General features: G+C 38.8%; 1 protein-coding gene across 7 annotated transcripts in view; it reads right to left on the reverse strand.

Annotated features, from left to right (window-relative positions):
- SUGCT (succinyl-CoA:glutarate-CoA transferase) overlaps positions 1-23,783 on the reverse strand; it is a 349,338-nt gene that overhangs the window by 139,488 nt on the left and 186,067 nt on the right. The window contains exon 13 of one of the 7 annotated variants that reach the window (XR_012834023.1): positions 4,154-4,223. The exons of 5 other annotated variants lie outside the window; for them this stretch is intronic. Coding sequence is in view for 1 of the 2 variants with exons in the window: in XM_075745344.1 (XP_075601459.1) it covers positions 17,546-17,632 (87 nt within the window). In the remaining variant the exon portion in view is untranslated. Of the gene's footprint in view, positions 1-4,153; positions 4,224-17,523; positions 17,633-23,783 lie in introns of those variants that run through there. One more of the 7 variants, XM_075745344.1, reaches the window with a different exon arrangement.

The raw sequence follows: 23,783 nt of genomic DNA on the forward strand, positions 1-23,783 counted from the left end.
AGGTTGCTGTGATGGTCCTAATAATCCGTAACTCTCCCAGCAAAACAAGGGCATCTGACCACTTCCAAAGAGCCCTTTAACAGAGGCCTGCTGCAGGAATTGGAATTTCCCTTCTCAGTAAAGGGACAGACAGGCGATTGCCATAAGTAACTGAAATGTAATAAAGTTACAATATATATTTTGCTTGCTCTTTCTGTCTCTAGTGCATACTTCATGAAAGAATCATAGCTGGATTTAAAACCAGGTTAGTTCATCCACTAGGCAATGACATCATCTGTAGAGACCAATTTTTGAGGAGGACTAAACCAGACCTTATTATGAATAGGGAAAAATTTTACTGTCAATTTGTCTTAGAACTGTCAACTGCATACGTGCCATTGAGAATAAGTTCTTTTTTTCACTACTGTAGCCTTTAAAAGGTAATGAGCCTACTCACATAGAGGCTACTTTTTGATAAAGAGCTTTGAAATAAACGTGTCTGTTGTGTGCGAGAAATTACATGCATGCATACATACTCTGTCTGGAGGACATTCAGGGGGATGAAAGCCCAAAACAGGATTGAGGGTAAGGGGAGAAGAAAGGATTTCAGTCCTAAAGTACAATCCAGATTTCATTCAAGTGAATGGAAATCTTTACTTTGATTTGAAGAGAATTTGCGTTCTACCCAAAAGGAGCTTTAGGTCCCAAATTTTAAGCACCACATTTGGAAAACTTCTCAAGAAAAGTCTACTGTACGCATCACATGATGCCCACTAAGACAGATGATTGGTGTGATAAGAAATGATGGATATTGCAGAGTAACTCACCCTGCTTTCCTTGATGCTGCCATACATGAATTTACACCAGCATAAAAACTATTGCAAAACATATGTCAGGCCGTTTCTTCATAATCAAGCAAAACTAGTTTTATCTATTCACTAGATGAGAAGGAAATACTATAAGCCAAGGAGTGGCAGAAATCAGGATGCCCCAAAGCCTTCCTGGAGTCCTACCAAAGAAACTTTGGTGTGGGGAAATTGGCCTTCCACAGCCAACCTTTTCCAGTCCCTCTGGATTTGAATGAACAACCTTAAACAAAACCTTAAAGTGCTTTGCTTTTTAAAAGAGGGTATTGGACTGAAATGCTTAACCATAAAGACCAGCTTGTCTTTCTTTTAAATCAACAGTTATGCCCACTTAAGAGGCACCAAAGGGGCACTGTGGTTTTCTTTTAAAGATTAAAAAAAGAGATGTGGAGAAAGGAATATATCCCCTTATTTCCTTCAAATTGCTAGTACTTCAGGAGCTTCTGAAGCACTGGACTGTTTTATTAAAATTGCCTCTTGGTAGCGTTGTAGTGTTGCCAAAAAGCACTGCTCACTGCAGTGATTAAAAGTTACTCTCTTTCTTCGGAAAGCTTTGAATTGTTCGGTCAGTCCCCCCAACAGTAGCAAGTGAGCAAAGGGCATGTTTCTAAAAAATAAATTAAGACAAATAAAAAGCTTAGCACAATGGAACTGAATCCTTGTCTTCCCTCAGTAAATATATCTAATATCACACGCTTATTCAGAATGGGAAGAAGGGATTTCCCCTCAGTAACCTCTGTGAGAGCAAGAGAGAAGAGAATGCAATTGTTCCCCATGTCATTGTATGCGTTACTAAGCCGTGATGCCAGCCACATGCTGATTATCTCTGGTGTTACATAAAGCGCTCTCCTGTGGTGCCAATTGCCTGCCGTGTTGTCTGTATCCTGTTACATAAAGCGCTATCCTGTACCGCCATGCGCTGTGCCAAAGCGCTATTCTTTGCTACCATGCTCCCTGTCTTCAGAGCTCAAACGCCCTTTGTTTCCATGCCTGCTTCTGCCCACATCTTAAAAGCCACCTAATGATTAAAACAAAACAAGAATACTTCTCAATAAACAGCAATTTTGCAGTTACACTGTAAAATGAGAAAGAACACAAAATAATTGCTGCTCAGGGATCCTGAAGAACAGGACAGAGCTGTACAAAAAGATCTCCTTAAAGACAGAGTCGCTGCACGGTCCTCCACGATGCGGATGTTGCACCTACACACTTGCGTCATTTAAGGGCCATTCCGAAGACAGCATTTTATCTGTCTTCACATTTTTCTAAGGCAGTCCTGAGATCAGCTGTACTGCTTAAGATGAAAGGACCCTCGGAGTAAAACACAATCAGGATAGCTGTCTCTCATGATGTATTGCAATAACACGCTGTCAAAGGGCTCTGTTGCTCCAGCGATCTGTAAACACGCCGTATCATCAGAACGGTGCAGGAGCGATGATGTGTCACTGGAAAGATGGCAGTGGTAGAGGAGGAACACATCTAGAAGCAGAGTTCACCTGACTATAGGCTGACAGCCAATTCACACAGTACAGTATAATAGAAACTGCTCTTTTGGGTGGCCTAGCGGGAATGAAACTGCTAAATCAGCTGCCCTGGCACTACTGTTTCTGGCAACTGAAAATGGCAAGTCTTACATGCACAAAGATAAAGGTTAGGCAAAGGTTTCCCAGTTGAGGGGAGAGGAAAAGAGAAATTGAATTATTAAATTTTTGTGAGGCCGCAGAAAACAGAATCTCATCTCCAAGGGCTCGTGGCCTTTTTTTACAACAATGCTTTGTAAAGAGGGACTGACAGCCAGCAATACTACATATTTTCCCTTGAATCATTGTATGAGGCTAAGAGGTAGTTCAGTATAAATCTTTCAGTGTGTTTTTACATATTTCTCAGATGTCAAATAACCCTGTTTTGCATCTGGCAATGCGTTTATCAAATATCAACGCGATCCATCTTTGGGAGCAAAGAAATCCTCCAAACTAGGGCAGCAATAGCTCTGCCTGGTCAATCCCACTTCCAGAAGGGCCAAGATTAACTACAGGGATGAGATTTCAACTTTGCTGGATTGAACAGCCTCACTCCCAGTCACACGATGAAGGTTGGGGAAGGAAGAGCCATGACTTCATTTAAATCAGTGCCTCTTGAGACTTTACTACAAAGACATGGGGCAAAGTCCTGATGCCAGACACAAAGCCTGCAGATAGGTTTGTAAGCATCCATTTCCCTGCAGTTCTACATCAGGCCTCGTACTACAGTGGGCAAATACCAAAACCAACCAACCAAAATACAGCCCAATACAACCTTCCCATGCTATAAGTCTTGGAAATTGCTATCGGTGGATTCTATTTCTGTGAAAACACAAACAGTGCCTTGCAAAATTTGACTTAAACAGAAAGTTTATAAGAAAATGATGGTAAGGCTCTGCTTGAAAAGGTTCAGTAAGATTCAAAAGGTTCAAGACTCAAATAGCATTAAGAAAATCCCAAACCCGTCACAAAGCCTTTAGCTTATACAGAGGAACTAGCAGAGAAACAATATTATTGCCTTCATCCAAAACCCACAGCAGAGACTTTCCATTTGTTACTACTAGCTTTGAATTGGTACAAAATTGCTCAATTTCTGTGCAACAATGACCCTCTCCTAGAATCATGCAAGAAAATACAGTGGCTTTGAAGACAGCTTAAGAGGGAAAAAAAAGGCGGGGGGAGAATGAATAATAGATAGTAGCCTCATGTTGCATGAACACTATGGAAGTGATTTTGTTAAAATAATGCAATCAACGTGCCTTTTCTAGATCAGCTTTCTGCTGTAATGCTCCTTTTCTTGCCCTGTATATTGTGTCATACTGCACCATACATTCTTTATCCCCCTCTATTGCATCCCTAGGGTCAAAGGTAGAAGACAGAAAAATTTCTGGAATAATATCCCCAATAAATTACTACTAACTATTATAATTCAACATGGGCATATAAACGGCACTTTAAAGAAAATTGAATTTGTTGAAAATTAAAGCAAACCCGGTGTTACTTTGAACAAGAGGCTCACTGATTGTTTTCAGATTTCCATTATAAAATACGCTTTTTTGTTTTATGCGTTATATACCCTCTGAGGAAAAGAACTGTACCTCAAAACATATGGGTGTTCAGAATCTTTATTTTTAAACACAATGCTCCATGCCCATAAAACTCTGCTTGGAAGCCAAGGAATTTATAACAAGGTGCGTAACAGCAAACCTGAAAGAAGGCTAAAGATGAAGAAAAACAGAGCTTGTACTCATTAATTAAATAAGAAGAGACTATAGAAGTGAAAGTTACCTTAATTTGGGGACAAATATCTGTGGTTTAATTTAGTGTCATCTTCTCGCTCTCTGGGGGCATAGGGGCACTGAAATACACAAGACAACAGACTAATAAACAGACATTTATTTTGTGGAGCAGGCATATTGTTTTCAGTCTATTGCATGGTGCTTCCATTTTATTGCTGTAATACATTACACTGAGAGCACGAAGAAGGGACTCTGCTATCTGGATTTTAAGGAATTTTTTTCATGCACAGCTTTTCTTTTAAAACACATGTTCCGTTAGAACAACAAGCTTACACATCTTAGTTTAAACTAAGCGCTATATAAACTGGAATGCTGTTATGTATTCTCTTACACTATAAGCCATGAGTGAGTGTGCCTCACTAAGATTCAATGTGTATCTTGGGTGTGTTTCAGCCTTGTGTATTCAACCACCTGTGAAGTGTGCTTCTAATCCACTAATGCACACTTGGGAGAAGCTTTTTACTATTGGGGCAATGGCTCATTAATTTTACATTACAAAAAAATGTAAACACTCATTTTTGGTTGGGTTTACACAACATATCCTTTTATAACAGAAAGTAATTTCCAGTGAGGGGTAAGAGCATGGAAAGGTAAAGGTTATCACTGTTTTTTACCTAGGTTGTCCAAAACCTTGGTTTTTTCTATTATGTAATGGACTTATTTTCCCTCTCTCTGTCCTTAGCTGCAGAAGTTTTACTACTTGTCTATGGCTGTATTCTGCATTCATCCTTTCATTAAAAGTTGAGACCAATATGTCAATAAGGCCACAGAGTTGTAGCTTAAAAGGTAAACTTGGCAAGACAAGAAGCAGCAATTAAAAATATTTTCCCTTAGAAAGGACACTTCCTGCCTCCACTCCTTGCTCTACTACCTATCCCATTCTCATGCATTAATACCTTATTTCAACCAATCAGGATTTCTCCCACGTGCACAAACTTAGTCTGATGGAGACATGAAACTTCTACCTGCGTGACCAAGGTGAGCACTCCTGTGATTTTTTCTGCAAAGACTCACCCAGCCACTCAGAGCGTGGCTTTTAACAGTCAAATTCCACATCCAGAATCTGTTCATTAACCTTTACAAATCCTTTCTGATATTTCAGATCTGCCAGTCCCCTCCTGATGATTCCTCTGGGCCTGGCAACCGCTGTCCGTCTTGCAGGCCTATGAGCAGGTGGAGAAGAGGAACCGGGAAACACTTTGCTTCAAGGACACTCATACGGGACCAGCGACCAGTAGTCTGCCTGGATGCACACACAGCCAGTTTGTCCCGGCAATCAAAGCTGCATAGTTAAATTGCACGCACGACAGGTTTATGAACAATCCTGGACTTCACAAGTTTTGGAAGTCGGGCTCTGCAACTATAAAATTATACACTTGATATATATATTAGTAAGTACAGTAAATAGAGTATAATTAGAACAGAATACAATGTACTATTTTTCACTGCTTTTTATTCTTACTTCCCTAGAGCTACAAAATGAGCTTCTAATGAGCTTGGGGTAGTCATATAAATAGAAAACCTAACGTTGTAATGCCTGATAGTGATCTAAACTGCTTAGATATGTTTTGTATTATACCACAAAACAGTGGTTTGTTCATGGAATGGAACAAAATTTCATGTGTTACTCATACTTTGGCCCTAGGCACGCATGTGTTGAAACCATAATCCCCAACGTATTTCAGAATATGTTTGGACAACCTAAGTTGCTCTGTCAAAATGACCCAGAAGGAAAACCCCCTATCCATTAAAAACACAAATTACTGAGACCTCAATGTCTAAGTGTAGCCTACAGCACATAAAGAAAAATTTCCAATACACTGCTTATTTTCCCAGTTAAACAGAAAAAGGAAGATGATAAGGATGCATTCAGGAACCATACAGGAAAGCTGTAAACTAGCTGTATACGGATAAACATTACACCATTTTGTCCAAAAGAAACAAAATATTCTGTGCCAAGACAGGAAATCTCCCTGCTAAAATGTCTTCGAACATGACTGTACAGATACATCCTGATTTTATATTGATGGGTTCTCTCCCCTAAGATTTGCAACAGCCATTTTCTTTTTCTCTTGTGGGGAGAATCACATAAAAAGTCAGGGAAGAGTACTAGCAATAGCAGAAAATATTTTCCCCTGCTCTAGCAGTTCCTTACAGACATTAGGCAGACCCTTGTATGGGAAGTGGAAGCGGCGTTACCCTCACAACACCTCTCTGAAGCAGATGGATAAACAGACAGGTAGACAGACTGACAGACCAATAGATTGGTGTATGGAGACTAACTGAATTACAAAGAGTAAAGCAAGGAATTTGCTGCAGTCAAGAAATGGATCCAGATCCCCCAAGTTCTTGCCCAGCGTTTCAAATACAAGGTGATCTTCAAAAAGCAATACTTCTTTACCAGGTAAGAACCAATACATTTATACCACTTCTAGCTGTTTCTTATTTTATCTGCAGAAGCTGAAGCTTCAGTAGATTACTTTTGTAGCCCCTTAAGTGACTATTTTATGCAGATAGATCAGAACTGGAGCTTAAAAACAAAGAACAACATAGATTTGAGAAGGTTTAGACATAAAAGTCCACCTCTACAATCTTCAAAAATATGTTTTTATGCATTACCTTCCTGTCCCAAACTGGGAATCGAAAAAAAGCAGATTTCAAGTGACATTATGTATTTGTCTTCTTCAAAGCAATCCAAGGAATAAGCAGCCTTTTTGCTGTTTGTGTGAGCATTGCTATACAGGTAACCAGAAAAAGTGTTAACATTTAATTTGAAACTCACGGGGATAAAAAAGGTCAACTGCTCATCATAAAAGATTTACTGTAAGATGGCACACTGTACATTAAAAACAAGCAGAAAGTTACAGTGATTAATTCTATTGTATTTTTACAACAGGAAAACAAAACAAAAAAGTGAAAACATTCCCTTGAAATTAAAAAATCCCTTTTGCAAAGGGCTGCATTTCGGTTTACATGCAGCAGCATTTTACGTGACATTGGCTGTGAAAAGGGATTTTCAGCTGGTCTTCAGTGGAATTTATGCTAGTTTTAAGGCATTTTGCATCACCAGAGGAGTGCAAGGAGCCTTGATGTAAATGAAAATCTGTTCTTTAATGTGCACACTCCTCAAAGTAATAAAGATTTTACTATTTTTAAAGTTATGTACACCCACTGTGCAATATCAAATATGCATGTTGTAAACACAGTGGACCAAGTTCAGACATGATGTAAGCACGTGTAACTCAACTGACTTCAAAGGGACCACTTGTGAAACAGAATACTACTTAGCACAGCTATGGGCTGCAGCATCCACGCTAAGCAGTCACATTAATTTAAGTAGAATTTTTTGAGCAGTATAGTGTTATGCAACATCAGAAAGTAAAGCAGAACTGGTCAGTAATCTATGGGGTTGAGTATCAAAAGAATTGTTTCTGACTTCATGCAAGAAACAAAAAACATTTCAAGCAGACTTAAAAGAGCAGACATTGAGAGTGCCAAGATGTCACTTCAGAGCAAGAATAGCCACCATTGCTTTACACAAGAAAAGGCTAATAGCTTATGTACGCTTGTGCCGTAGAGAAGAGAAACAGTTACTGTGTAGGCAATGTATGGAGAAAAGAGGAAGGGCAAGGAGCAGGACCCTGCAGTCTTGGGATGTGGGACCATGGTCAGGAAAATGACAAGAAGGACCGGCCAGGACACTGGCACGTGGACTAACACAGAGAGCAGAAAACCAGGCAGTAGGTGGCACTCATCTTGTGTATTGTTTTACAGAACTGCGCTCATCTTCAACTTTTCAACTTGCATCGGCTGCACTGCCAGGCTGTATTCTTTTTTTTTTTTTTTAAAGAAAAACTAGAGTATTAGATTATTCACAATCATGAGACGTTTCATCATGGATCATCAATTTGCAGACAAAGAGCTTGAAATCAAGTGAAAACTGAATGCAGCAGAGAAACCACAGGCAAATAATGCTGCTGAAGACAGACAGTCAAGAATGGAACCAAAAAAGACAGTCAAAGAGAAAAGGCCTTTCTGAAATAAATACATGGAACAGAGCTTCTGACCTTCTATGCAGATAAGCCTCATTCCCAGGTGTTGCCTTTTTAGCAGCATTGGCCAACGAAAACTTCATCTGGCAAAGTTACTGCAATATTTGGGAAGTTGTTCTGACTTACAGGACAAACAAACATGGACTTTTTCTTGTGAAAGTTGAACAAATTACCGCATCCTTTCAAAATCCCACCAAAGTCACTGTTTTGCTCAGAAAAACTCCAGAGGCATTTTATTTTGTAAATTTAAAAGTTGCAAAAGCAGTCAAATTTCATGAAACAAGGGAGGATTTATATCTTTCAGCAACAAGGGAAATGCTGCAAGTGTTCTTTTCACACAATGTGAGCAAGTGGCTGACTTACTGTTCCTTTTCTGTCAAAGGATATAGTGACAAGAATAATCTGTGACCTGGGCAAGAATGTGAAAAAGCAGTATTCACAGCCATTTTGCAACTCAGTTTGAAAAAATCATCTAAGATGGCTTCTCAATTTAATATCAGATATGAATCTCAAAGTAATGTGAAAAAGAACCGCTAATAAATACCCATACAAATATAAAAGCTATTTTTCAAATGCCAAACATATTCATACATGAGAACAGCCCTAAATGGTCACACTGTACTGGAATATACTCAGAGAAAGGACAACTCCCAAAAGTGTCAAATACCAATTCATTTTTAAGTGACATTTATTGGCCTCAGGAGGAATACAGCTGATATAGTATTTGAATTTTGCCCAGAGTACAACTCTTCTTGTTTGAACGCTCGTTTGGTTCTCCCCATGCTTTGATGATATCCTGGAGTTTGTACAACTTGCTTACTTAACTGATATTTTTGCCCAGTCAAGGACTGCAAGAGCATACAACGTACAAGGGAGTAACGAAGCCATGCTTCTAAACACTGATTCTGGGGACTCAGCAAATAAACAAAGATAATTTTGACATGTTTCATGCTTTGGGAGCGTGCCAGAGAGCACCTTCCATTCAAAATGAACACATGTATTATTCATGAAAATTTGACACTGCTCAAATAACGCCCATACGAATAGTTCCCCAAAGACTAATGTAGTGATGAGTGTATTCATAAGCACTACTAGCGGTAAGTAGTGATATTTAAAGCTTGTCTTAAAACACATCAGCCATCTCTTTGAGACACTAAAACTGTATCCAGTAACTGACCCTAGAAAAAAGGATTGTAGCTATGTGTATATACTCGGCCCTTACAAAACCAGCCAGGAAACGTTTGATGCTTTTTATATTGGCATACGTATACAACAGTGGGTTTTGCAGTGTTTGGCCTGTTACAGATAATATAAAGGGCCAAGCCTCAAGCTGCCACAGATCTATGATTCCAGGCACCTCCACTATCACAGCACATTATTCAATAAATGAAATATAGCCATACCTTGAAAGATGAGCACTCAGAGTTCTAAAATTATTCTGTGTCTGCAGCTTTGAGGTGACCACACAGAAGAAAGTAGGTGATCACAAATCAGTTGGTAATTAGGAGGCAGAAGCAGGCCAAAACAAATTTAATTTCAAATTTTGTATAATTTTCAGCCTAGACCTGTATTACAATTACCGAGTCCTCGATCATAGAATACCGACTGGTAAACATCAACATTAAAAATTCTGACTGTCTTTAAAAGGCAAATTCTTACCTCTATGTAATCTAATATTCACCTATTTGCCAATGTATGATGATTTTTATTGTACTCTCGTGCCAATACAAAAGCTTGCCTGTGTATTTAAATGTCTTTGAAATATCACAATATTGACTCCTACAAAAAGCTATATAAAGGAAGCCTGTAAAGAATAAGATGTTATTCCAAATTTTGTTACAAATTCAGAGCGTTGAATGATTAGCATGATGCTTTACTTTGTCAGCAGTCTTGCTTGAAATAAAGTTGTCAAAAGCGTTCCTAGCTATTGAACGGAACATCACTGTTTGCAGTTTTACTTCTTTGCAGCAAGAAATGAAAGAAAAAAAATTAGCTTTACTCTGTTAGGTAGAATTCCCTACGCTCTCAATCTTTAAGGAACATACTGAGGGGCGGGGTGAGAAATGTGATTTTAGAGATTGACTGGAAGAAGAAATTTAATTACATGTAGCATGACCATCAGGCTAAAAGCAATAAGGGGAAAGCTGGGGCAGAGGGGAGGATTTAATTCGCGTTACTTGACTACCCAGAGCAGCCTTCGAAATGACGACCCCGAAGCCTGAGCAGCTCCAGGGGGAGCGGGCAGCTCAGGAGCCCTCCGGAGCGGGGGGCGGCCCGCGGGGACCCGGTCCGCCCGCGCTGCCCAGCAGAGGGAGCGCCCGCCCGGGGCCGCCGCGCCTCCCCCCCGCCGCGGCTCCGCAGCCCCCCGCCGCCCCTGGCAGGGAAGATTCGTTCGGCTGCCGGGGCTCGGCCAGGCCGGGAGAGGGAAGGAGAGGGGACGGGGAGGCGGCTCAGGCAGCCGCGGGTGCGCAGGTGCCGCCAGTCCCGATGCGGAGGTGCGCTTCAACCGCTTCCTTCCTTGCGACGGGAATTTTGCAGCCTGGGGTCGAATACAGGCGCAAACGACAATCAAGCATGCGTTGGCAGAACGATTTGGAAGTCATCGCTTGCGCAGCTAAAACTCTGAAATTTCTTGGTATAAAAATGATCCTTAGTGAGATGTAACAATCAGGAAGGCAAAGGAACGGTGTGTCCTACCAGGTTCCTGGCCTGCCTGCCTCCTGTCAGACTCTGGAAAAACACCCTGAAATTTTGTCATACCTAGTTGCATGTCCCAATGTTCCAGATCTATTTATTGCTTGTTTTCAAACTCATCTAATGTATGTTGCTTTGCCAAAGCAAGTGCCAGTTTCAGAAGTTCCCCAAAAATCCACATTTGAAGAGCTAACATGCTGCCCCATTAGCCTTGAAGTAAACAAAATACCTCTGAGTGTGCATTAATGGCTTACTTGGATCCAGTTCCATCATCCACTGCATTTCAACTCTCAGCAATTTTCTTTTGTTTACTGAAACTAGGACAAAACCCCAGTGTCCTTGACATATAGAAATCAGAAGTATAAAAACAGAATGAAGAGCAATTATCAGACTTGACAGACTACAAGAGACAATTAATAAAATCCATGCAGTGCACAAATAGTGCAACTTTAGGCAGTAAGAATATTTGTAAAATTCAGGTTGAGTTTTTTTCTGAAAAATGCGCAGTTAGGAAATGGTGGAATCTACAGCTCTGGTTCAAGTCTAGCTGTCAAAAAAGTAAGATAAAGTATTGTTCAATGTAGAAACATAAGAAACTGGGTCAGGTTCAAACACTAAGGGGGTCTGAAAGCATAAACACTCCAAGGTGTAACAAATCCTGTTGCTATAAAGTGTTAGCAGATATTTGACTTAATTCTTTAGCCACAGAAATAAATTTACCTCCTTCCTTTTTGCATGTTTGTATTTCTAAAAAAAACTTGTAGAAACTAATCCCATCCACTCAGATTATCTTTATGGCAAGTATAGCATTCCCAACAGCTGGAAAGCAAGCATTCCTCCAAGAAGTAAATAATAGCTAGGAGAGGGATTTTAGCCCATTTTTTGAAACAGATAATCAAGAAAAATTTCTACTTCTAAAGTGTTTTAGGGAATACTGGAAGATATACCCATCTGAGAACGTAAGCAGTAAACCCCTGCACGCTGAACTGGCTATTCAGTCACCTGAAGCTACGTACTGTGGGCAAATCCATATTGCAGTCGAAGAGAAACCAGAGCCCGTTAAAAAACCTAGCCTGGATACTGCTAACAGTATAGAGGTAGCCTACACCAGACACTGCAAAAGTCATCCATCCTCATATGTGAGAGGACAAGACCCCGTTAGTTTTTCCAAGTTCCCCATGACCACTTAATAAACAGTTAAATGCTGTGTTAATACACGCACAGGCTGTATCACTGACTGACCTGTTCCATGGCATTAATAACTCCATTTGGTCTCCCGCAACCACTTGTAGTATCTTTAAGCAGTACTGCCCAAAACTTCCCTATCACGTTGTTAACAAGAGGGGACCACAGAGGAAAACAAAACAAAACAAAACAAAACCTAAATTATTTATTTGCTCCTTGTATCCACTCTAGCCCCATTGCCTTACCCTTCCAGAACAGCCCACACCTACAAGCTTCCAGTGCCTACAGACTGGGAGAGATGTAGCATCTCTATTGGTTAATAGAATTTTAACATCTTTAACATCTCTATTGGTTAATAGAATTTTCTGATGCTACTTGCTTGCTCTGCCCATGCAGCTGAAATGATCATACGGTACAACATGGTCTTTATAGCAATGATTTAACATTAGTATCCCAGTAAAATTTTCTGTGACTTGAAAGTGTTGTAATCCGAAAAGCCAAATAGGAACCATGACTGTGTATACATATACTAAAAAAACCCACAGAATTTACAGACACAGACATTATGCAATTATTGACTTTAAAAAAATTAAATTAGTATCCTCTAGCTAAAAAAAAAATAAAATAATCAGAATCCTTTATCAACAAAGCTAGGCAGTGCAAGCTTCCCTATGATCACCTTTAAAAGGAGATCCTTTTACCCTGCAAAGACCATTTCTAAATGTGAGTTACTACCAATGGAAAGTCCAGTAGATGGATATGCTGGCAGTAACCCCTGTTGCACAAACATTGTTTGTGAGGAATTAATTGAGAATGCTTTTTCATTTCCCTGAAAAATACCACCAGCCACCAGTGAGCATGAGAATTTTTATGGTCAAAAAATCTGCATCTGAGAACAGGCCCTCAAGAACTCACCCTCCCACTGTGAGACCTAAGAACAGCACATCCGATGGAGGCTGGAAGAAGATAAAACAAGAAGAGTGCTCACTGCATCATGTAAAAGCAGTAAATATTGCAGTAGGTGGGCATGTTGGTTATATAAAGCAGAAGAGTTTTCTCAGCACGTATGTCACTATCTGACAAAAAAATGGCTGTTCAAGAGAACAGAGGGAAGGGACTTCTACACCATTAAATCCAATCCTCTGCTATGATAAGCAACCACAGTACACAATCCCTTTCTTATTGGGTTAAATGGAGAGCATAGACTAAGTGACTGGTATTTCTTGCATAAAAAGGAATAGAGGAGTATGGTGAATACTTCCCTCTGAAAGAGTATGTATGAGCAGCAAGGATTAAACTTACAGCTGGATGCCATACATGGTGTTAAAAAGGAACAAAATTGTCTTCTCCCTTCCAGCCCTCCCTTCATTTCTTGTGTACTGCTGTGAATGCCAGTCACAGTCTGGCCTGTAATACAGATGGGGGGGCGGGGGGGAGGACAAAAAAAAAGACATTAACTCTTCTAAGTAAAAATCAACAGATTTACAGCTGAAATGAGAAATAAATCAGGTCTGCATGTTCTACTTTGCATGAGGAAATTGTTTTCCTGCAAATAAGAGCTGGATGTTCTTAAAAAACACATCATAACGAAATAATGAGAAATGAGGTAAGCTGTTGCCAGATTGGTATCTCAAACCTGCTCAGTGATGGCTCGTTCCCTAACCAGCACCTGAATTAAAACACAGAGCACATGCTGGGCTGAAATGGACCTCAAGAGAAAGTTGTAATGAGATGAGCCCTGATCCTTTGCGGTGCCAAAAGAAACATCGTGAGTGTGTGATTGTATCACTTGATGATAAAGTTTAGTAGAAACCTCAGGTATTCTATTCTTCTGGCAATTTTGCCTTCACAAACACAAATGAAGGGAGGTTTCTGAAGTCTTTCATTAGCAGTACAGGTTGTTTTTTTCTTGTTGTTCTCCTTTAACTGATTAAAAAAAATTCATTATGACTTGACCACAGGCTCTTAAAGCATTTCAGAAGGGTATTTATTTGGTGGTGGTGCAATTTTTTGATGATTGTTTTTGCCCCGCTTTTAAGTTGAGTAGCCATATGGATACATTTGGTTTGTATAATGGGTACATCTTATCTTCTGCTTTACAAACAGTATTACTAGATCATTGATAAGAATATAGCGTGCGTGTATAAACATCAGTTTAACATCTGTTTATGTTGATAGGGTGGACTATGGAACAAGACAGACAAGTTATTTTCCACCTTTGGTTCTCATTTAGTAACAAAACAAAGTTGTACTTTGTTCCCAGTACTGCAGGGTAATATTTATTTTAGGCAGGTGCTTTACTTAACTGTATTTTAAAATGAAGCAAACTTCAAGTGACTAAAAAGAAGGTCTATTGAGTAAAAAGTCAATAGAAATTTTACCTCTAATATCAACAGGGCTAGAAGTTAGCCCCTGACATCTATCCCTGAAGTTGTATTGCTTTAAGCAAACTACAGATTACATCTTTAATTACACTTGTTTCAAATTGTCTTAAATGGAGACAAAGACTTTTACCCTAATTTTGTCATAACCTGAATTGTTCAGGGATGCTGATGGATCTCCACGTGTTCAGGTGTCTAACAAACTCAGCAATTACTGAAGGGCCTACACTCATATTGAGGAAGTAATCTGTACAATTTGGTTTTTCAAAATGTTTGCCCAAATAAACAGCCTACTCTGAGGTCTGCCGTCTTCCACAAAGGTCAAAACTTCTCAAAACCACTGTAATATTAAAGAGTCTACAGAGAGTGGTGAACCCAAGTCCTCAACTGGAGGAACTGATATTTTGAATTGCAAGACTAGAGCTCTTTCAAAGGCAGTGCTGCGTTCTTACCACTTTTGAAAATTCATCATCACTTTCTTAAAGAGACCAGGTTGTTTTCATAACGATACCCAAATAGATTTGTTTATTTTCCCAAATACCCTGAAGTATACTGTACAACATACTTCTTTCAAGAGACTTGCTCTGGATTGATCTTTTACATTTATCATAAGTAAAATCCTAAACTCTGCCATGATTCAAAAGAGAAAGGGAAAATAAAATTGTCGATCATATTAACTTCATTCAGAGAAATGAGTAAAAGCTCGAGGGATTAAACAGATGCATGGAAATTCTCTCATAAAGTCCCAAAACAGATTTGTGCTAACAAGATTAAATTTCATACCTTGGGATGTTTGAGACTTGATTTTGCATATTGGTATAAGTGGTCTCCTCCACCTTAGTGGGTCTAACTGCATGAGCAACGATGACTCGTGAGCTTGGATATGTAAAAGTGCCTTTATAGGGCATAATAAATATGCCCAACCCTAATATATATTTAACAAGAGCCCTTGAGGAAACTAAGATCAGAAAGACTAGTACAGAACTAAACAGTAATAGGAATAAACTATTAAGTAGAACAATTTGCAAGTGGGAACACTGAAAACAAAAAGATGGCTTATGTGTTCGAAAAACACCACATCAACATGAAAATCATGACTTATGCAAAGGGAGAGTTGGCTGCTATTTGATAAGACTAAATTATTTCCATTCTCCATGCAGGAAACTTTTGAAATTAACATATGTTTATCAAATAATTACAATCCTGAGATTAATTCTTCAGCATGAATGCTGACTGCGTCATGCCTCCAAAAGTGCCTAAAAATGATTTAAACAGTGGTTTGTTTTGCAAAATAACCCCAACCTCTCTTACTGAAATCTTTCACAGCAACTTTCTCCTTTTTTCATTAAAATGTTTTTTTTTTTTTTCTCTACTTTTGGTGAGCAAAATAAAATTATTGTAAAAAGTAGTATCTATATCAGGAAGCAGATAGTCATCTAATGTACTAGCATTATCAGGATAAAAATAACAGCTGCCTTTGCTTCAGTGGCATTTGCAGAGTGCATTCTGATTGAAGAATTCCGGAGTATTTCCACTCATCTCAGTGGAGTGTGCACCTTTATAACCAATGGAAGAATCTAGTCTGAAACTACTAATATATCTTAAAACTATTAAAATTCATACACAGTATCATTAATACATAATATTACAATTAAAATACATTGTATCTAACTCCCACTGCAAGCTTGAATTGTCCAACATCGTTTCTGTGGAGTTCAGCTGTTCTGGGAAGTCCTGGATAACAGAGGCAAAAAAGATATCCAGGTGACATAAAGGGCATAGCCTTTGAAATGCTATGTTATACCTCCCAAAGGAATGAGTTTACACTGTATTTCTATCTTGCATAGGCTATACATGCACTATACATTTAAATCGGTCAAAGGCTGAAATGAAATCTAGCAACAAAAACTTCAACATTTGTGTTTCATCTGGAGCTTACATAATTTGTCACCTCACAGTATGCGTGTTCTAAGAGAATCAAGGTACTGCAGAGAATGACTTGCTGTCAACTACTCTGTAATCTTTCTAAAACAAAGAGAACATGAGATGAGATAGGAAGAAGATTGGGTATAATTTATGAGGGCATTGGCATGAAATGTACATTTCTCCAAAACTGGCTAGACTGTTGCATGCTTAGGAATGATGGAATGCTGCCTTCTCTGAGGCTGGCATAGATGATTTCAGTTACTATGAAGGCCAGATGGTCTTCATTACTTTTCATCAGCTATGTGGTAGGCCAGAACTTCCTCAAGGCTTCAAATGCTTTCTCTGTGACTGGCCCAAACCATGTCAACAGATAGGCTTGGGATACTTGTTTTTAGGTTTTAGTTCGGTCTTGCTTCCTTGGTCACAGCAAGATACTCATGGATTCTGCAGATTTGATCAGAAATTCCAATTCTGAAGGCAGCTGGAGGTGTCCAAGAAAGTCTGCTTTTTGTAAGGAACACTTTCAGATATTGTGATCTGGTGGTCATAATTAGGACTAAAAAATGTCAGATTCACTGCAAGTTTCTGAGTAAAGTGTTTGCAGTTATTTCAGGACTGGCTACATACAGGTTCACAAGTCATGGGAACAAACAAATTTGCTGAAATACCACCTGTAACCACAATATCAAAGCCTTCAGGCAAATGCTGCCCATTTGGTTGACTTCCATTTAATGGTACCTCAGTGACCTGCTTCAGAGCATCAGTCCAAGTACTGTCTTCCTCAGTGTAGAATGAGATAAGAAGAGAGGTAATTTTACATTAATGTTTTTCAGCTTTTGGTTGGATGAGGTCTGCAGGCTATTTCAAGTTGAAGAACAAAGAAAATTAGTTGTATTTAAAGCGATCCTCGTAGATTTTCTACTAAATACCATGGCCATTGCTAAATAGATTGATGAATCGTGCCTGCTGCTGATCACTTGTTTTTCCATCCACTCATGAAAGCTTTCAACAATAGCAGCTTTTTGAAGATGATTTATTTATATATTTTCATACAGAACAGCATACACATTTGTTTGTGTTATAACAGACATACTTTCAAGCCAGAAACAGTTTTAGCTTTCTTATGCCAGTATAGAAGTGTAGTCAGTTGGAAAGAATTATTTTAACGTGAGAAAGAAAACTGTGACAGAGAATTCCAGTTGGATCGTTCTCATGATGAAACAGGAAGACCTGTAGAGAAATATGTACTAAAATAATGAGTTTATAAATTAATAGTGATTGCTGTATGTCCCTTGATAGCATCTGAATCCACTGAAGCTGTTAAAAAAAAGTGACTTTTACATAGAGCAGTATAAGTACTGCTAGTTTCTTCTCAAACTCCTGTCTAGCCACTCTGAATTGAATTTGTTTACACTTAGAACATTTTACCAGACTGAAGACATGAGTCAATGCAAGAATTTCGTGCTTACAAAAGAAAAAGATTCACTACATTCATTATTTATATGGATTCCTTTGACTGCTCTGCTAGAGGCATGCACCTAACGCAGGCTGTGAAGGGTGGCAGACTTTCTCAAATTGAAACTACATCAGAGTTTAGATGTCTCTGCTTACTTTCCCAAGCCCAAAGATCTGAATTCCCTTCATAGATGGGGTTCTTTATGTTAATAGCTAAGTTTCAATCACGCCTAAAGACTCACCTCTTTGGCAGTGAATTTTCGTATCCTGGTTGGTTTTGTGTTGGGTGGGTTTTGTTATTGTTGTTGGGTTTTGTTTTTGTTTTGTTTTGTTTTTTTTTTAAAGTACTACAAGATGTTTGTAGGGAGGACACTCAATAAATAGGAATGTCTTGAGAGGATACACTAGATACTTGCTACGTGCACACTGTAAAATGTACCTCATAAGCTAATTCACATCCACATACTCACCTACGCATATATTGACAACACTAATACAGATAAACATTACTGCTAGGAAAAGTTACCCGTCATACTATAAATAGCTATTCCAATGCCTAGCTATTTCTCAGCTGTAAAATCCTTAATCCTCCCAGATGGATTAGGCGGGGGAGGGAGCGGGAGAGGGAAAAGGGGGAGGGGAAGAGGAAATGATGGGGAAATGGAGTTCCTCTAAAGAAACCAGCTCTACAAAGTCATAAACAGAGAAGATAAAAGTGTTTAATTCAACACAGAGACAACTTTTTCAAGTGGAGAGAAGTAAAAAAAAAAAAAACCCACCAAAAACAACAAAAACCCATCCTGGCAAGAAACAAGTCCCTAGTGCTTCAATTTCTCCCCAGAGAATAACCATCAGATCCTGAGCTACTTCTTATGAACACAATTTCCTCATTGTTAGCAGCTGTTCATTGGTTAGCATTGCACAACTGGCCAGGTGCATTATGAAGGGAATGAAGGAAGAGAGGGGGTTGTCTTCCTCTAAACCATCAGATGGACTAACAGTATTCTCCAATACAGCAGTTACTGGCCCACGTCCTAGGCTACATCTGAGTTTTACTGAATGTAAATAAATAGTGGATGGAAAAGGACACCCACAGTCCTGGATAAAGTCAGAAGTCATCTTCAGGTATGTGGGGTTTTTTCTGCTCCCACTTCCCCAGAAGGTGGAGACTGCAAGATGATGATGTTTCCCCCCCCCCCCCCCCCCCCCCCTTCAAGCCCCCTGAGAATTCCCAGGAAAGCCTCCGGGACCTTCACCAGCTGCTTTGGGGGCATGCACCTGGCTGGGTCACATTCAGGCCTGTCATGTTTACGTTATATAATGTAGCTGCTGATATTAAAATGGACAAATAAAAGTTATTCTGAAAGCTCTCCAAATTGATTGCTGTCAATTTATATTTTCTTCTTTTCCGTGCACCACTTAAAAAAATTCTTGATGTGATAAGTATTTATTTTCAGCAGTTTTTCCCTATCAGTTCAAAAGCTACAATTACTTTTGCTATTGTTGCATACCGTTAAGTGGATGATTCCACCACGACCTCGCACAGAAATGATCAATGGATGTAAGGTCAGACATGTCTGTAGTAATTAGAACTACTGAAATACTTCAACTTAAAAAAATTATATCAACAGTCTATGGGCCTTGATATCCTGTCCGAAAAGTATCAGGCAAAAACATGACTAGCATCCAAGTAAAGAAATTATAACAATGATCAAGATATTAATGGTGTATGTAAACATGCACATCTTAAATCTAAAAACTTCTCTATAATGATTTAAATTCTAAAACAGGCCTCAAATTTATTTTATTTGAAACTAGCTGATTTTTAACATTATGACTACATTGAAATGGGAAAGATATAAAAATCAAACAGACTGAAACAGAGAACACTTTCAAGGAAGAGTCTGCAAAACAAATTATGTTTCCAAAGGTCTAGGATCTAACATATAAACCTTAACACTGACAAAACCAGAGCATGAAAAACCTATTTTAACCCCTTCATTGTCGGAGGATAATGTATTCTGCAGGATCATTTGTGCAAGTAATGATACGAATGTATATGAGAATTCAGTGAGTTGTTTTCTGAATGGTATACAATCTGCACAGACACACTATTTCATACCTAGAACACCAAGTGCTAAATAAGGCAGTGAGAGAATGAACCAACACATGGAACGCTACTTGCTATACATGCTGTCCCATGCACGTCTGGCTGATGTCTAGCTATGTGGATTCAGATGACGAAGTTCATAATATGTTGAAATCGCACATACACAGTTTTGGATTGGCTTTATTGCTTTGATCACTATGGAAAAACAGAGAAGCATAAATAAAGATACCTACAGACTATCATATAGTAATGGAAAACACAAGTTTCAAGTAAGAACTGTCCTTATCACTATAAAAAGCTACCATATTTTTCTATTTGATCTCCCAAATCAAGTGCAAAAAATGGTATCTAAAGAATATCTAAACAAACTTCTACAAAAAACAGAAAGTTGGAAAGAATAGATTTTTACCTGATATTCTGACTTCAAATGATTTTTATATGACTTCAAATAATTTTCTCTTGCCAAATTTTCATTACTTGTATTTATGATTGTTTTCCTCTATTCTTGTACGCGTATTTTAACTATATTTTTTCCACTGCTTTAAATGAATGTTCCACATTGTTCCCCCTATTTCAGAAATCCTAAAAGTGTTGCATTTGTGATGGGAAGCAATAACAGCTGTTAACAACAAGGAGTTTTTACTTTTAAGAAGTAGCTAACTAGCAGTTCACTATTGTACTGCTTGACTCAAATTGGGCCAGATTTGTCGCCAAGAAAACAACAAGAAATAGTTTGGCCCATTGTCTTTAACATCATTTAAATATTTGACTGAGGTTTTCCTATTTGAATACCTAAATGAGCACTAACTGGCTCTTTTGGACAAAGCAGATAAATCACACCACCTATGTTAATGGGTGCTAACAACAGTAAAATTACACAAAGTTTTTCAAGTCTAATGATAAAAATTATTCAGCCTAATGTTAGATCTTTGGCCCTAAAAATCTTGTACCCTCAAGGTGTAAAGAAGCTGATCTTACTATACACTATGCAAGCCTTAACATGGGTGATTTCCCCTAGGTGCAATTTAAATTAGGTCTGTCAAGGCTTTCCTGTCAGATCATGAAGTGAGTAGAGAGATTTATCGCAGCCTGACCTATTTCTCCCAGTGGCCAAGGTGACTATATCCAAGCTTCCTAGGACTGGACAGTGGCTAAACACTCACCTCAAGCTCTAGATTTCTCTAGAGATCTTAACAGTTGGCACCTTTGCCTTCCAGTAAGATCAGTAGGATGCTGTCACCCAGCTGCTCTGGATCTTGATATTACTGCCTCATTTTTCTGAGTTCATAAACATTTATGTGACGTTGTGCTCTGGGCTCTCAGGTGGCTATGGGAAAGCACAAGCAGCAAACAAAAACTGCCAGCTTAGCAAAGGAATGTGCATTGACCATTGATATGTCTTGTCAACAGTATTCAGAGCCACAGATGATTAAAAGGAAGAAAGGGTCCTGAACTTGCCTCTGCCCCTGTTCCCATTCAAGAATCTATTGTTTCTCTGGAGGGGTTCATCAGAGAAACCATTAAAGGAAGAAGCACTAGATTGTGCTGATTCTTCATAAAAGGCATCATCCCACAACAAATGTTTTAATCCAAAATAAAATAAAATCCCCTGTGCAAGCTTGATATAGAGCTATTGAAGACAGTCCAGCAAAGGAGAAGAGGCTGAGTGCTGCAGCAGTTCAGCTTGGAGAAAAGAAGTCTCAGAAAGAATTTTATCAACATATATAAATACCTGAATGGAGGGTAAAGAAGAGGGAGCCAGGCTCTTTTCATTGGTGCCAGTGATAAGAGGCAACGGGCAAAACCAGAAGGTGCTATCTGAAGATCAGGAAACACTTTTTTTTTTTTTTTTTTTTTTTTTACTGTGAGGGTGACTGAGCATTGGAACAGGTTGTGGAATCTCCCACCTTGGATGGACATATTCAAAAGCTAGCTGGACATTGTCTTGGGAAATTTGCTCTAGGTGACCCTGCTTGAGCACAGGGGTTGGACCAGGTGACCTCAAGAGGTCCCTTCCAACCTCAGTCCTGCTGTGATTCTGTATCAAAACTCAAGGTAACACTCTCAAATGGAGGTCACAACACAAAGTGAAATAAAATGGAATTCAAAAAAACAAATGAAGTTCATACTTCTGATATAGATACAACCTTTGCTGTGGCAGAGATTTCTTGATGCTATTGTCATATACAGTCCCTTTTTCAGTCTTCCTCAAGAAAGGAAGCCTAAGAGGAGGAGTGGATTATTTAGAAATTTTCACTGTCATTATTTCCCTCTTAGATCATTAGATAAGATCTAGTTTATATCCAAAATTTTTTTTAAATACTAGTCTTAGTGGATGTTCTGTTATCTGCAACGAGTATAGCTTTAATAATAATACATTAATACATGCTCAATCATGCATAGGAACCAGTTACAAAACTTTTTAATAAAGTTTCTGGGTTTTCCTCACAATTTAAATAAAATACAATCTTCATCCTGTATTTTCCATGGTGTTTCCAATGAGAATAAATTATGACACTACAACATTACATTACTCTTTATCTAAGTGGAACACAAATGCAAGCGAGGCCAAAGCTGAACATGAGAAAGGAAATAGTGGCCAGTTATTGCGTTGGTCCTGAATATATGCAAGAAGTAATGATAAATGGAGGATCCTTGAAATATCCATTTAAAGTCTGAACAGGTTCAAAAACATTTAAACTGTACTAGTGGAATCTTTGAAACAGGATGTTATACTTAAGGTATAATGTAATGTGTTTGTCTTTCATGGAGCAATTAATCACTGGATGGAGGAGTTAAGACCCAATCAAAACGGAAAGGTGTTTATTGCTGCAGCTGGTCATTAAATTATTTCTATAAAGCTTAAACACTGGATTTTATTGTTTTTATTACAGATCCGCTCCTATAAAAAATACATTTAAACTTCCCTTTTTAGATTTTGTGGTTTAGTTTCTTGTGCTTCTGTTAACCAAACATTTCTAATGAAACACAAATATGTTTCCCCACCAAAGAAAGGGTATGCTATTCTGTTATCAGTGGAATTATCACTGACAATAGGAAGCAGAACTACAGAAAAACATCTCACCTTGAATTCCAAGACACAAACCCTGTATCTTTGGGGGGGGGGGGGGGGGGGGGGGGGGGCGGAATATGAACAATGGCCATAACACAGAATAATCATGATGTGAGGTTATTTTTCCTTGGGTGGGAATTCCTTTCATACAAGACAGGTAGTTGATTAAAAAATGACAATATTTCTTGATATGTGGAGGTACTTAAGATTTTCAGTAGTCTGAAGATACTGACTTGTACATACAACCCTTTTAACAAAGCATTTGTCATTTTGGATGGACACCTTGGCTGGTAGGGAAGGAACGAAACTTCTCTGCTACATTTAACCCTTCAAATGACAACACTAAAGCAAACATGGTTGGGGAAGTATCCAAGGGACACCCATCCTCTTTACTGCATATCAAAGGATTTGTTGTTTGCTTCAATGAGGTATTTTTAGCAGATGCAGGTGCTTTGTGGAATTACATGCTTATACCAAGATGACCCAGTGGAGGTTCACGTCTTTGGTCTGAAGCAAAACCTATAGACTTCCCCAAGAGCAAATTTGAATCCCAAATTTCATCACCCTTGGAGTGATTGCCATGATGAGTGTCATAGCATTGCCACACTATGGCAAATAAAGCCAGAGCATAAGTTTGGGTGACATCTTAGAGAAGCCAACCTGTAACTAGAGTGTTTTCTAAAGAAAGTGAATGGCTATTACAAAGGGCATACTGAACAAATATTTTAAAAATATACTGAATA

This window comes from Balearica regulorum, chromosome 2, assembly GCF_011004875.1.
Source record: "Balearica regulorum gibbericeps isolate bBalReg1 chromosome 2, bBalReg1.pri, whole genome shotgun sequence".
NCBI classification, from domain to species: Eukaryota; Metazoa; Chordata; class Aves; order Gruiformes; family Gruidae; genus Balearica; species Balearica regulorum.